We start from the raw sequence: 16584 nt of genomic DNA, 5'->3' as shown, positions 1-16584 counted from the left end.
ACGACACTGTCATTTTTATTAAGACGCAAACAGAAGTAAGTAAAGCAGTAAATTGTATTAGAGAATTCTCTGATGGATCTGGGTTCACTGTGAATTTAGGAAAATCTGCTGTTGCACTGAAACTTGTATCCTGCCAGAAGTCTGTGGTATTCCTGTCAGAAGCACGGTTACTTACCTTGGGCTGACAGTAAACAACCAACCCAATCCATCTGATCTGAATTCAGCTCCATCATCAGCCAAGTAAAGAAAAGGTTTAACGTGTGGTTAATGTGAGATTTGTCCATTTACGGTAGAGTTTTATTAGCTAAAGCTGAAGGAATATCAGGGTCTGTATCCATGTCTTTGTCAGTGGAATTTACCTGTAAACATGTAAAGGAACTGGATAAAATGCTTTTTAATTTCATACGGAGAAATAAAGTCCATTAATCTAAAAAGAGATTCTCTGTAAGCAGAGAGGAAATGGAGGGTTTTAAACTATGATAATATGTTCAGAATTAATTGGTTATGTCGCCTCATCAGAGAAAATGTTAAAATGTGGAAATACAATAAAAATTATGTGTTCAGAAATTAGGAGGAATTCATTTTTTACTGAAATGTAAGAATAAAGTAGACAAAATACCAATTCAGTTCTCAGACTTCCATAAACAGGCGTTGGTCTCCTGGAGGCTGATTAACTACCAGCTTGCTCCATGTGGAACAACACAACTTATACAGGAACAACACAACTTATACAGGAACAACACAACTTATACAGGAACAACACAACTTATACAGGAACAACACAACATGTACAGGACAACACAACTTATACAGGAACAACACAACTTATACAGGAACACACAACTTATACAGGAACAACACAACTTATACAGGAACAACACAACTTATACAGGAACAACACAACTTATACAGGAACAACACAACTTATACAGGAACAACACAACTATACAGGAACAACACAACTTATACAGGAACAACACAACTATACAGGAACAACACAACTTATACAGGAACAACACAACTTATACAGGAACGACACAACTTATACAGGAAACACAACTTATACAGGAACAACACAACTATACAGGAACAACACAACTTATACAGGAACAACACAACTTATACAGGAACAACACAACTTATACAGGACAACACAACTTATACAGGAACAACACAACTTATACAGGAACAACACAACTTATACAGGAACAACACAACTTATACAGGAACAACACAACTTATACAGGAACAACACAACTTATACAGGAACAACACAACTTATACAGGAACAACACAACTTATACAGGAACAACACAACTTATACAGGAACAACACAACTTATACAGGAACAACACAACTTATACAGGAACAACACAACTTATACAGGAACAACACAACTTATACAGGAACAACACAACTTATACAGGAACAACACAACTTATACAGGAACAACACAACTTATACAGGAAAACACAACTTATACAGGAACAACACAACTTATACAGGAACAACACAACTTATACAGGAACAACACAACTTATACAGGAACAACACAACTTATACAGGAACAACACAACTTATACAGGAACAACACAACTTATACAGGAACAACACAACTTATACAGGAACAACACAACTTATACAGGAACAACACAACTATACAGGAACGACACAACTATACAGGAAACACAAACTTGTACAGGAACAACACAACTTGTACAGGAACACAACTTATACAGGAACAACACAACTTATACAGGAACAACACAACTTATACAGGAACAACACAACTTATACAGAACAACACAACTTATACAGGAACACACAACTTATACAGGAACAACACAACTTATACAGGAACACACAACTATACAGGAACAACACAACTGTACAGGAACGACACAACTTATACAGGAACACAACTTATACAGGAACAACACAACTTATACAGGAACAACACAACTTATACAGGAACAACACAACTTATACAGGAACAACACAACTTATACAGGAACAACACAACTTATACAGGAACAACACAACTTATACAGGAACAACACAACTTATACAGGAACACAACTTATACAGGAACAACACAACTTATACAGGAACAACACAACTTATACAGGAACAACACAACTTATACAGGAAACACAACTTATACAGGAACAACACAACTTATACAGGAACAACACAACTTATACAGGAACGACACAACTTATACAGGAACACACAACTTATACAGGAACAACACAACTTATACAGGAACAACACAACTTATACAGGAACAACACAACTTATACAGGAACGACACAACTGATACAGGAACAACACAACTATACAGGAACAACACAACTTATACAGGAACGACACAACTTGTACAGGAACAACACAACTTGTACAGGAACACAACTTTACAGGAACAACACAACTTATACAGGAACAACACAACTTATACAGGAACAACACAACTTATACAGGAACAACACAACTTATACAGGAACAACACAACTTATACAGGAACAACACAACTTATACAGGAACAACACAACTTATACAGGAACAACACAACTTTACAGGAACACACAACTTGTACAGGAACACAACTTATACAGGAACGACACAACTTATACAGGAACAACACAACTTATACAGGAACAACACAACTTATACAGGAACGACACAACTTATACAGGAACACACAACTTATACAGGAACGACACAACTTATACAGGAACGACACAATTATACAGGAACGACACAACTTATACAGGAACACACAACAACACAACTTATACAGGAAACACAACTTATACAGGAACAACACAACTTATACAGGAACGACACAACTGATACAGGAACGACACAACTGATACAGGAACGACACAACTGATACAGGAACGACACAACTTGTACAGGAACGACACAACTTACAGGAACGACAACTTCTACAGGAACGACACAACTTATACAGGAACAACACAACTTATACAGGAACAACACACACTTATACAGGAACACACAACTTATACAGGAACAACACAACTTATACAGGAACGACACAACTGATACAGGAACGACACAACTTGTACAGGAACGACACAACTTGTACAGGAACGAACACTTCTACAGGAACGACAAACTTATACAGGAACAACACAACTTATACAGGAACAACACAACTTATACAGGAACGACACAACTTATACAGGAACCACAACAACTTAAGGAACAACACAACTTATACAGGAACGACACAACTTACAGGAACAACACAACTGATACAGGAACAACACAACTTATACAGGAACAACACAACTTATACAGGAACGACACAACTGATACAGGAACGACACAACTTGTACAGGAACGACACAACTTGTACAGGAACGACACTTCTACAGGAACAACACAACTTATACAGGAACAACACAACTTATACAGGAACAACACAACTTATACAGGAACGACACAACTTATACAGGAACGACACAACTTATACAGGAACACACAACTTATACAGGAACGACACAACTTATACAGGAACGACACAACTTATACAGGAACAACACAACTTATACAGGAACAACACAACTTATACAGGAACAACACAACTTATACAGGAACAACTGATACAGGAACGACACAACTGATACAGGAACGACACAACTGTACAGGAACGACACAACTTGTAAACAAACACACAATACAGGAACGACAACTTCTACAGGAACGACACAACTTATACAGGAACAACACAACTTATACAGGAACAACACAACTTATACAGGAACGACACAACTTATACAGGAACACACAACTTATACAGGAACAACACAACTTATACAGGAACGACACAACTGATACAGGAACGACACAATTGTACAGGAACGACAACTTGTACAGGAACGACAACTTCTACAGGAACGACACAACTTATACAGGAACAACACAACTTATACAGGAACACACAACTTATACAGGAACGACACAACTTATACAGGAACCACAACTTATACAGGAACAACACAACTTATACAGGAACACACAACTTGTACAGGAACAACACAACTGATACAGGAACAACACAACTTATACAGGAACAACACAACTTATACAGGAACAACACAACTTATACAGGAACAACACAATTATACAGGAACAACACAACTGATACAGGAACACACAACTGATACAGGAACGACACAACTTATACAGGAACGACACAACTTATACAGGAACACACAATTATACAGGAACGACACAACTGATACAGGAACAACCACCAGACTGTCATCATGCTCGGCTAATTTAAATAAAATGAAATGGGCAAAGAAAAACAAATGGAAAATAGTGGAGCGGCAACTTCAGGCAGAAATGACGAGAGCTTTAGAATTCAACACACCTGGGCTTTATTGTCAACACAAAAAGCACTCAGAACTCACACACACTGTACCGGCTCGCAGGCCGAGGTCACCCCCCCACCAACCCCCCGATCACGGTACACATGAAAATAACAAAACACAACAAATGAACTGGAACAACTAAAAGCAACCAGTAATAAAAGAACGTCTGGAACACACACATAACCCCATAAAACAACCCCAAAGAACACATAACTCCCATGATGCCTAGCGGCCTCCCCAGAGGCCCTCACAGCCGTTACAATCATCGATATATAGAAACATAGATGTCTGTGGTTACAACACTTTGAAAATGAACTCAAACAGTACTTTAATACAACAAAGCCATCAAAATATCAGACTTGTTCATTAAATACTTAAAATTCCCTGATCTAATATAAATGTGTTTGTTATTATTAGTTAATTTCATCCTCTTCTGCTCACATATGGTTGTAATTCTCTCTTTATATGACTCTTTGTGTTTACACTGTAATGTGAATAAGTTGTTGTCTCTGTGTTGTGTTATTCTCTGTGATCATTGTAAGTTAACACCCTGTATAACCTCTTTGTGTTAAATTAAAAAAAGATACCCAGATAGCAAACTATGGGTGAATCAATGTTGAATCTATGTTGAGACCTAACGTAGAAATTATACAGAAAGCGCAAGGTTGATAAAATGTTGAGTCAACGTTGCTTACATAGATTACATGTTTGCAACATAGATTCAACATTAATTAAACATTGACCTGTCAAACATTTAATTAAACCAAAATACAACGTAGATTCAATGGAATCTTTTAAACACAACTTCAATGTTGACAAAATGTTGTTGAATCAACGTTGATCCAACCATCAGTCTTCAACCGTAACCACAATTCAACCTTCTTAACCTAATTCAACATTGATTTAACATCTTTTGCTATCTGGGTAAAGTGTGATTACGGTTGAAAAGCAACGTTGACTCAACATTTTATCAACCTTGCGCTTTCTCTATAATTTCTACGTTAGGTCTCAACATAGATTCAACATTGATTCACCCATAGTTTGCTATCTGGGGATGAAGTGGCTAATAGTTAGCTCTCATAGACCCTCAACAAGATTTAACAATGAAAAAGAGCCAAAAACTATCCTTACCTGTGGAAAAAACTGGGAGGCATTGACTTTCTATTACACTGTAAACTACCTGTGAAGCTTTCCAGTGATCAGCAGCAAGTTCTCCTTTTCTGGAATCTGATGTATAAACACAATTTCACTCCTCACAATTCTCCACTGTGGAATAACAGATGCGTTTTTGACCAATCGTAAGTCGTTATGCTTGAAGTCTTGGTTAGATGAAGGTATTTGGGCAGTATCACATCTCATGGATGATCGGGGCAATCTTCTAACCCACGATGTCCTTTGTGTTAAATATAACCTGCAATGTGGTATCAGTGACTATGAGAAAGTATTGAAAGCCATTCCAGCTCCATTTATTAAGGATGACTCAACAACTGGTGATGCACTCTGATGTTCCAGAATAAGAGTCACTCTGTGTGAAGGAATCAGTTTGGGAAGCAAACTTTTTTCTAACAAATTCATTAGAAATGTTTTAACGTCACTTTACTACGCTTGTCAACTAAAAAGAAAATATGTATTAAGTGATTATTCTGTTGTGGAAGCAAAGAAGATAAGGAAGCGATACTTGTCTTATCCAGTCCCTCATAAAGCAAAAGAGGTTGTATTTAAAATTCTAAATGATATCCATCCTTCTAACCATTTCTTATACACAAGATTTAATTTGGAAAATAATACATGTGGATTTGTGAAGGAGACATTGAAACTGTTGAACATGTTTCTTTGAGTGTGATTGTACTGTAGAATTCTGGATAGCTTTTGAAGCTGGATGTCAACCAAACAATCACCTTACATCAACTGAACTGGATGTCAGTTAAGGTCAGAGTACAGCTAAAGGAAAAAACTTGGACTTGTGGTAAATATTATATTCACAGAAGCAAATTTCTAAAGGTCAAACCCCACATCAACAGATGGAAGAATGAACTGAATCTGTACAAGAAATCCTTATTCTCATGTCTAATAGTAAGACCCAAGACTTTATTCACTATTTGAACTTTACTCACTCCTCGAGTAAGACCCTCTCTGGTTTCTGTTTTTTTTGTGTTGTTTTGTTTTCCATAGCTTTTAAAGCTGTTTCAACACCTTTTATAGTTAATTTGTAGAATACGCCTGAAATGTTTGTATTGATGCTTTCAATAAATAATAATAATAAAAAAAGGTTATTCCTACTTTCCTTGTCTCCATCGTTCGCCGTGGTGTGCACGCAGTGAGCCGGCCTTCTTCTTATTTTTAGTTTTCGCCCCGTACACACAGTGGAAAACACTGAAACTTTGCCCCCACTAGAGTCTCCGTGGTGTCGGTCCTCGGCGTTTCCGGTTCAGAGCTGCAGAGCATGCTGGGAAACACCCCCGCCCTCCCCCTCCTCCCTTCCGTCCCTGTGGGCGGGGCCTGCGGCGGGTCACGTGCTCCGGGCCTTTGTTGATGTGATTCCTCGTGAACGCGCAGACAGAAACCGTCCCGGTGACTCCAACCGAAACCACCGACCGCATCCGCGCACCTTCCCCGGCGCTCTCTCGCTCCGCTTCGGCCTGGATGCCGCAGAAAGCCCTGACGGAGCTCCAGCTGGATCTGCGCGGCTTCCCCGGTGGTTTGAGAGCGAGGCGGCGGGCTGGGGGATGGAGGCAGGGTCCGGGCTGTGAGCTGCTGCGGGGGCGGTGTGGGGGTCGCTGCGCCCCGGGCCTGCTTTGTTCTCCGGGGCTCGTTGTTCCAGCCGACACCGGGGCTCCGGTTCCGGGGGGTTCCGCGTTTTCCAGCGATTCTGGTTCTGCGTTGAGGTCCCGGTGCAGAGAGAGTCCTGAAGCGGATCGGTGAGGCTCCTTTTGTCCGCTCCTCCCCCACCTCTCCTCCTCCTCATCCCTCCGCCATGGCTCCGGTCCTCCGGTTCTGCCTGCCTGCTGCTCCTGCTGGTCCTGCCCGCCGTCCGGGGCTCCTTCCCGCAGCGGGGCGGACTGCGGCCCCGGGAAGACCTCCGACTGTCCAGGTGAGACACCTGACCGCACCTGGGAGGGGGCGGAGGGAGGGCAGGGGTCAGGGCCGTCCGCCGCCTCCTCTGATTGGATGCTGAGCCGCTCGTCACGTGACCGGCTGCCATGGACACGTACTTGTGTCCGCGTTGCCATGACGACCGCAGCAGCCAAAAGCAGAAAAGCCGTGATTTTTTCTGGTGGTGACGGAGCGTCGGCGTGGTTGTCATGGCAACGGGAGGCAACAACACCACCTGAGTGACGCAACGAACGTTTGACCTGCAGCCAGTGTTGACGTCAGGTGGTCCGATAGCAGCCAAGATCCGATTAAAATCATTAAAATGTCACAAAGTAGGGGAGGATTAACCTTTAAAACTACGAGTATCTGCACCAAATGTAGTATTTTATGTGCAGTAAACATATAAAACTATAAGTACAAGGACGAACGTAGTATTTATGTGTAATTAACCCTAAAAAGTACAAGTACCTAGAAGAAACGTAGTATTTCATATGTAGTAAACATTTAAAACTATAAGTATCTGGACAAAACATAGTAATTTGGAGGCATAAGCCATAAAAACTGAAATTATTTTAGGACAGAAAGTAGTATTTTATGTGTAATTAACCTTTATAAGTCCAAGTACCTAGAAGAAAAGCAGTATTTCACGTGTAGCAAACACTAACAGCTATGATTGTCTGGACAGAAAGTAGTATTTTAGGTGGAATGAACCTTAAAAACTTCTAGTATCTGGATGAAAAGTAGTGATTTAAGTGGGAGTAAACCCAAAAAACTACAAATATTAGGACAAAAAGTAGAATTTTGGGTGGAATAAACATTAAAACTGTGAGTACCTGATCAGAAAGTAGTTTTTGGAGAAATAAACCATAAAATCTAAAATGATTTTAGACAGAAAATCGTATTTAGGTGGAATTAACATTTTAAAACTACAAACATTTGGACAGAACGTTGAATTTTGGTGGAGTAAACCATAAGAACTACAAATATTTTAGGTGCAATAAACCACAAACACTTTGACAGAAAGTGGTATTTTGGGTGGAATAAACTACAAGTATCTGGATGAAAAGTAGTATTTTAAGTGGAATAAACATTTAAAACTATGAATATCTGGACAACAAGTAGTATTTTGGAGAAATATATTTTAAAACCTACAGTTGTTTTAGACAATGACATTTTCATGTGAAATGAAACCTTAAAAACTACAAATGTCTGGATGGAAGGTAGTATTTTAAGTGGAATAAACCTAAACTAAAAGGATTTTAGACACTGAAATCTCAGATTTTCCAGTTGTACTTTCAGAAATCCTCCAAAGCGAAGGACGGATTGTTGATCTAGTAGATGAATTCCAGAAGGTTCACTGAGTTTCTGGTTGAACAACAGAAGATAAAACAATACAACTAGTCTGCTAATGAATCACTAACTGGTCGTTTCAGCTCTAAAAGGACAGAATGTGGATTTATTCTGTAGAGTTTGGGGTCAGATCATCAGTCCAGAGGAGGATCTACTCCTAAAGCTGCCGGGTTTAACGATGAAGTTTCCTTCTAGAACTCAGACTAGTTTGTATCCGGATCACTCCTTCAGCTGTTTGCTTTTGAAATGTCAGAAAATAGTGAAATGTGGATCAGAGATGTTCAGTTTACCGTCAGAGAGGAAGGAAGCAGGAGATCTTCACTTAAAGAAGCTGAAATACTGGATTATTCTCCACTATCTTCACAAATCTGTGCAGTTTTTAAAGTTTATTCTCCATAAAATACTTCATTCTGTCTAAAATAATTTTAGTTTAGGAGGTTTGTTACTCCAAAATTCAGTCTTCTTCCATCTTCTTTAGTTTTCTTCCGTCTTCTTCGGTCATCTTCCGTCTCCTTTTATCTTTTTTGGTCTTCCTCCATCTTCTTCTGTCTTCTTGCGTCTTCTTCCATCTTCAATTGTCTTCTTCAGTCGTCTTCAGGCTCGTTCTTCCGTTAGAGATCAGGAACTGACCTTCAGGTCTCCAGTTGGTGGTCCGGTGGCTCAGGGGTAATTACTTCTGCCCACGGGCTGGACGGGCTGGACGGCGTGTCGTCTCAGGTTGATGATCTTAAACACTGACGGGTGACACGGCTCCTCGTCGTCTCGGCGATGAGTGGAGGATGATGGGAAACGAGTAGCGACATGATGAGGTCATCAGTGGGTGAGAGGGCGAGCGAGTAGACCGACACAGAGAGAGAGAGAGAGAGAGGGGATGAAACAACGACCAATCAGAGGGCTAGTTTCTGAGCTCCACATGAGATGATTGTCTGGAAGTAAAGACAACAGAGAACCAATAATGATGATGATGACAAAGACGATGATGAAGTGGAACTAGTGGGTTCCTGTTGCCATGGCGTCGGACGCTTTGTGGAGCAGAAAGAATCTCATCATGATCCGTTTGGTTCCTCCTGAAGCTTCAGGACGAGGAAACATCATCCAGCCGCTCGGTTTATTCCTCTCTACGTTTAGGAGGAGACACAACCACACACAACAGCTCACTCAGAACGACACAAAGCAGACACACAAAACAACACAAAGGAGGTTAGACTGCCCCAAAGGCAACAACACAATACGAGCAACACACGAACGAGACGCAACATGAGAAACCAACAAAATGAAACACAAAACACACAAACAAGACACAACAAAAGAGGAGATTAAACTGTCCCAACAAAAACAAGCAACACAGAAACCAACATAAAAGAGACACAAAATGAAAACAAAACAGAAAATTACAACAATGAGACATTAAAGGACACAAACAACGCTGAAATGAAAAAAACCAAATGCAAAGCTACACAAACGACAATAAATGATCAAAACAGACACAAAACTACAGAAAACGAGATACAAAATGACAACAATGAGACTGAAAAATACACAAATGAGAAACATAAAATGACACAAATGAGGCCGAAATGAACAAAACAAACACAAATCCACACAAACAAGACAAAAATGACAAAAACAGAGACAAACTACACAAATGGAACACAAATGAGAAAACGAGACAAATTACAAAACAAGACATAGAATGAGAGAAAGGACAGAAGGAGACCAAATGTGGGACTCAGTTCTGCGTTTGTAGTTTTGTGGCTTGTTTTCTCATTTTGTGTCTCATTTGTGTTGCTTTGCATCGTTTGTGTTGTTTTGTGTCTCTTTTGTGTGTAGTTTTTGTTTAATTTGTGTCATTTTGTTTGCTTCATCTCTTGTGTCATTTCTTATCTCGTTTTTGTAATTTTCCGTCTTGTTTCTCATTTGTGTCCTTTCGGTCTGTTGTGATATTTTCTGTCTCATTTTGTCGTTTTTTGTTGCTTTATTTAATTTCTGTCATTCATATCTTGTTTGTATTGTTTTCGTATTTCCTTTTTGTAATTTTGTGTCTCGTTTTCTCATTTTGTGTCTCATTTTGTAGTCACTGGTCTAGTTTGTGTCATTTATGTTTTGTTTTGTAATTTCTTTCTTATTTTCTAGTTCTGTGTCCCATTTGTGTCCTTTTCTGTTATTAATGTCTTGCTTGTGTAATTTTATGTCCTGACCCGGTTCTGACTCTGGTGTTCTGCCGGTTCCAGACCTGTCAGAGAAGAAGAGCGACCTGAGAGTGTGTGACGCCGGAACGTGTCGATTTGGAGGAAACTGTAGAGAGAACGGAGCCGACATCAAGTGTGTGTGTCAGTTCCACGTAAGTAACGCACACACAGATATGATAAATGATATATTATTATTAATAATAATAATAATATTCCATAATGAATAATCTGTTTCAGTGCCATAAGAAGTACGTTCCTGTGTGCGGCTCCAACGGAGACACGTATCAGAACGAGTGTTTCCTGAGGAGGGCGGCCTGCAAGAAGCAGAGAGCCATCACCATCGTATCCGAGGGACCCTGTTACCACGGTAACACTCACACCTATATATGGAGTCACACACCTCTGTGTCATAGTTCCACTAATCAGGAGGTCTAGAAGGAGTCATAGTAGCACTAATCAGGAGGTCTAGAAGGAGTCATAGTAGCACTAATCAGGAGTCTAGAAGGAGTCATAGTTCCACTAATCAGGAGGTCTAGAAGGAGTCATAGTAGCACTAATCAGGAGGTCTAGAAGGAGTCATAGTTCCACTAATCAGGAGGTCTAGAAGGAGTCATAGTTCCACTAATCAGGAGGTCTAGAAGGAGTCATAGTAGCACTAATCAGGAGGTCTAGAAGGAGTCATAGTTCCACTAATCAGGAGGTCTAGAAGGAGTCATAGTTCCACTAATCAGGAGGTCTAGAAGGAGCCATAGTTCCACTAATCAGAGCTCCTAAAATGACTCCACACACAGTGAACTACTTTCTCCATCCAGCTGTAAAAACAGACATCAGCTGCTTCAGACTTGGTTCAGGGGTTCTCCATGGAAACCAGAGTTAGTGTGAAGCTCAGACAGTGTGAAGGAACCTTCAGAACATCAACCTCTATGGACGGAGGACCAGAACTAAACCTGGCTGCTGCTCAGAACTAAACTTCCAGATGAAAGTTTGCTGAAGAACATGAGAAGAATGTGAGAAGGTGTGAGTAGAGATGAGTGGACTCTGGTTTCCTCCATGAGGAGGATTGAAGGAAGAAGCAAAGAACCTCACTTTAGTTCCACTGAGTTCCTGCTGAATGTAACCTGTAGTTAGTAATCTGAAGCTTTTCATTTTGTGCAGCAGATGTGTTTCTAATGAGAACTTGTGTTTGTCCTTCAGACGGCGGCTCAGGATCTGGAGATGGAGGTAAGATCTTTTCTGCTCCCTCAGTGATGTGTGGACCCGGTGAGGAGGAGCTGCACTGACTTCTTGTCTTGTTTCAGATGACGAAGGCTCCGGTCGTGGAAAAAAGACCTCGAAATGTGGAAACTGCAAGTTTGGAGCCGAGTGTGACGAAGACTCTGAGGACGTTCTGTGAGTTCTGGGTTCATCCAGCGTTTGTTCCTCGGTTTGTTTCCACGACATGTACAGACAGACAGGAAGTCAGCTACGACTTCAACAGCGTAAAACACGAGATACACACAACGTACAGCTCTAGATCCTAGACCACCAGCGTCCTTAGGCCAGGTAGAAAATATGGACCGAAGGTGAATAATTCCAGAGACACCAGACTGCTGTTGTCCAAAATGACTTGATAATGTGCCCAACTGATTTAAATGTGCCCAAAGGACTCGAATGTATGTAAACTGGACGGATTCAGATTGAACCTACAGAACACATCACGGATGACAGGATCAAAGGCCGTCAGAAAGCTAAAACCTCATTCCACTGGTTTTATTCACATTTTCATCCAAAGGAAACTCTCAGTGGAACGATGGAGATGTTTGTGTTATGAAGCCTCTGGAAGCTTCACATCCCTGCTGGGTCTCACTCTTCTTCTATCGTCTTTGGTCTTCTTCCGTCTTCTTCGGTGTTCTTTGGTCTTCTTCCATTTTCTTTGGTCTTCTTCTGTCTTTTTCCATCTTCTGGGATATCTTTACTCAGCTATTGTTTAGTTGTTGCGTTTTTTACCCCCTGGTAGTAGTATTTATAATAGACATCACGTTTTGTCAGTGAAGAACATAAATGACATCAAAGTTAAATCTAGTTCCAGGTGTGTTATCGGTCTAATCTCTGCCATTACTTCTGTCCAGTACTGAGAAGCACTTTTCCATTTTTACCTGCTGGTTAGTCTTAATGTTCGTCTGTTATTAACTGGAACCTCCATATTGTGTATTCCTGTAAAAAGACACACACTTATTCTGTGTTTGTGACGTTAATTGCGTGTTTTTTTGTGTCCAGCTGCATGTTGTAACATCGTGTGTAACGGCCACAATGACAACCCGGTGTGCGGCAGCGACGGCGTCACCTACGACACGCCGTGCCACGTCCGTGAGGCGTTCCTGCCTCAAGCAGCTCAAGATCGACATCAAGCACGTGGCGTTGCCAAGGTAACGACGATGCACAACTCCCGACAGATAAGCGCTAACGGTGAACCGCTTTTAGCTCCACAAAGAACCTTCTAGCAGGATTTCACTGAAGAAGCAGGTCTTCAGACGGTTCTTTCAGAACGTCCAAACATGGATCCTCAAATGGAGCTCCACAGAACTTAGAACTGACATTTCAAGACCTTTCCGTGGTGATTTCACTTGTTTTAAAAACATTTTTTGGTGGTTTGCTGTTATTTTTGCCATAAATTAAGATCTTTTAGTGGCAGTTTTTCACCCGTGGAGGTAAAATCACTTCATCAGTGACAGTTTCAGGATGATCTCACTTCTATCGTTGGTGGATTTGCTCCTTTTCGTTGTGATTTTACACTTTTCTGGGGTGACTTCACATCTTCTTGTGGGTTTTTTTCATCTTTTGAGAGGATGTTTTACCTTTTGAGGCTCTTTAGCTCATTTTTGTGGTGATTTTGCACCTTTTTGTGCATTTTTTGCTGACGACACCATATTGACCAACCGATCCACCAGAACTCCTGAAGAACTCAGTCGTGGAGGTAAGAGGGAAGGAAAGGAAAAGGAAAAAAGAATGATAGAGGAAGAGAGAAAGGAAAGAGAGGAGGAGGAGAGACGAAGGAGGCAAAAGAGAGATGATTGAAACAAAAGAACCTGAAAAGGAAGCAGAGGAACGATGGATGAAGGTAGAAAAACAGAACAAGGTTTCAGCTCATCTATATTGAATGATGGCCTGACCCCAATATGAACACACAGTGGACTTCCTGCTGCTGTGAGGACCGACACACACACACACACACACACGTTAACATGGCGACCTCCTGCCCTCCATTTTTTATGATCCTCCGTCATTTCGTTCTCATTCCACTGGTTTTTATTCACATTTTCATCCAAAGGAAACTCTCAGTGGGAACGATGGAGATGTTTGTGTCCTGAAGCCTCTGGAAGCTTCACATCCCTGCTGGGTTTCACTCTTCTTCTATCGTCTTTGGTCTTCTTCCATTTTCATCTGTCGTCTTCAGTCTTCTTTGTTGTCAGCCGCCTTTTGTCTTAATTTTTTCTCTCTCTTCAGTCTTTTTGGTCTTTCTAGGAACTCCTTCAGAGGAGTCATTAGAGTCTTGGTGGCCTCCCCCTCTAGTCTCTCAGGTCTTGAGGACATCCTGCTCTAGTCACATTTATTCATGTTCCATCTTTCTTCCATTTCTTAATGATGGATTTAACTGGACTCCAGGAGATCTTCAGGACTTTCAATGTTCTTGTATAGTCCTGACTGATGCTCTTCAACAACCTTTCCTCAGAGTTTCTTGGTTCTTCAGTCTTCATGGTGTAGTTCATCCCAGGAGTTCTGATCCACCAGAGACTGGACTTTCAGATCCTCCAGTCACTGACCTCAGATCATCCATTAACTGCTGACTTCATATCATCACTTCATTTACATTCTGTATCTTTAATAATTAAACATGACTTTATAGAACACTTTATCTGCCTTGTATATTATAATTAGAGCTCTGATTATTTCTACCTGGAGCTGAAACGCTGCAGGAGGCGACATTCTTTAAAGGTTCTACTTCCACCTGAGAGAACAAGAGGAAAGACAGACTGAACAAAGCTTTCTTCTTCTGTGGTTTCAGATAAGAGCAGGAAGGACGACGGCATGAAAAGCAAACCAGACATCTACGGTGAGATCTCTACCTGCAGGTTCCCGCCCACCTTCTCCAGCAGCCAATCATAACGCTCCGTGTCCCTCCTCTGTCTTTCCAGCTGTGTCCAAGCCTGGTGAGGGGAGGGGTTTGTGGACAGCCCCGCCCCCTGTCCAGAAGACTACGCCCACTTCTGTGAACACGGTCACTGTGAGATGAGACACAACCTGCCCACCTGCAGGTAACACACCTGAACACACACCTGCAGGTAACACACCTCAACACACGACCTGCAGGTAACACACCTGAACACACACCTGCAGGTAACACACCTGAACACACGACCTGCAGGTAACACACCTGAACACACAACCTGCAGGTAACACACCTGAACACACACCTGCAGGTAACACACCTGAACACACAACCTGCAGGTAACACACCTGAACACACAACCTGCAGGTAACACACCTGAACACACAACCTGCAGGTAACACACCTGAACACACACCTGCAGGTAACACACCTGAACACACACCTGTAGGTAACACACCTGAACACACACCTGTAGGTAACACACCTGAACACACAACCTGCAGGTAACACACCTGAACACACACCTGCAGGTAACACACCTGAACACACAACCTGCAGGTAAACACACCTGAACACACAACCTGCAGGTAACACACCTGAACACACAACCTGTAGGTAACACACCTCAACACACACACCTGCAGGTAACACACCTGAACACACAACCTGTAGGTAACACACCTGAACACACAACCTGCAGGTAACACACCTGAACACACACCTGCAGGTAACACACCTGAACACACACCTGTAGGTAACACACCTGAACACACACCTGTAGGTAACACACCTGAACACACAACCTGCAGGTAAACACACCTGAACACACACCTGCAGGTAACACACCTGAACACACAACCTGCAGGTAACACACCTGAACACACAACCTGCAGGTAACACACCCTGAACACACAACCTGCAGGTAACACACCTGAACACACACCTGCAGGTAACACACCTGAACACACACCTGCAGGTAACACACCTCAACACACACCTGTAGGTAACACACCTGAACACAAACCTGCAGGTAACACACCTGAACACACCAACCTGTAGGTAACACACCTGAACACACACCTGTAGGTAACACACCTGAAACACACACCTGCAGGTAACACACCTCAACACACACCTGTAGGTAACACACCTGAACACACACCTGCAGGTAACACACCTGAACACACACCTGCAGGTAACACACTAGAACACAACACCTGCAGGTAACACACCTCAACACACACCTGTAGGTAACACACCTGAACACACAACCTGCAGGTAACACACCTGAACACCACACCTGCAGGTAACACACCTGAACACACACCTGCAGGTAACACACCTGAACACACACCTGTAGGTAACACACCTGAACACACAACCTGCAGGTAACACACCT

At 41.7% G+C, this 16584-nt stretch overlaps 1 protein-coding gene and 1 long non-coding RNA gene across 2 annotated transcripts; both read left to right on the top strand.

Moving 5' to 3' along the window:
- Nucleotides 1–7049: 7049 nt before the first annotated feature.
- On the top strand, nucleotides 7050–15209 carry LOC127531353 (tomoregulin-1-like). The gene is given in 8 exon segments (XM_051940476.1): nucleotides 7050–7261; nucleotides 7318–7461; nucleotides 7463–7497; nucleotides 11081–11190; nucleotides 11276–11405; nucleotides 12233–12259; nucleotides 12337–12427; nucleotides 15081–15209. Coding segments are annotated over 8 exon segments (753 nt in total). The 3' UTR covers nucleotides 15085–15209.
- LOC127531417 (uncharacterized) lies at nucleotides 11425–11778 on the top strand. The gene is made up of 3 exons (XR_007938539.1): nucleotides 11425–11501; nucleotides 11569–11670; nucleotides 11739–11778. It is a non-coding gene; the product is annotated as an uncharacterized LOC127531417 (long non-coding RNA).
- Nucleotides 15210–16584: the final 1375 nt, after the last annotated feature.

The sequence above is a fragment of the Acanthochromis polyacanthus genome, chromosome 20 (genome assembly GCF_021347895.1).
Source record: "Acanthochromis polyacanthus isolate Apoly-LR-REF ecotype Palm Island chromosome 20, KAUST_Apoly_ChrSc, whole genome shotgun sequence".
NCBI classification, from domain to species: Eukaryota; Metazoa; Chordata; class Actinopteri; family Pomacentridae; genus Acanthochromis; species Acanthochromis polyacanthus.
Note: the sequence above shows the minus strand (reverse complement) of the source record. Positions and strands in the feature narration are given on the sequence as shown.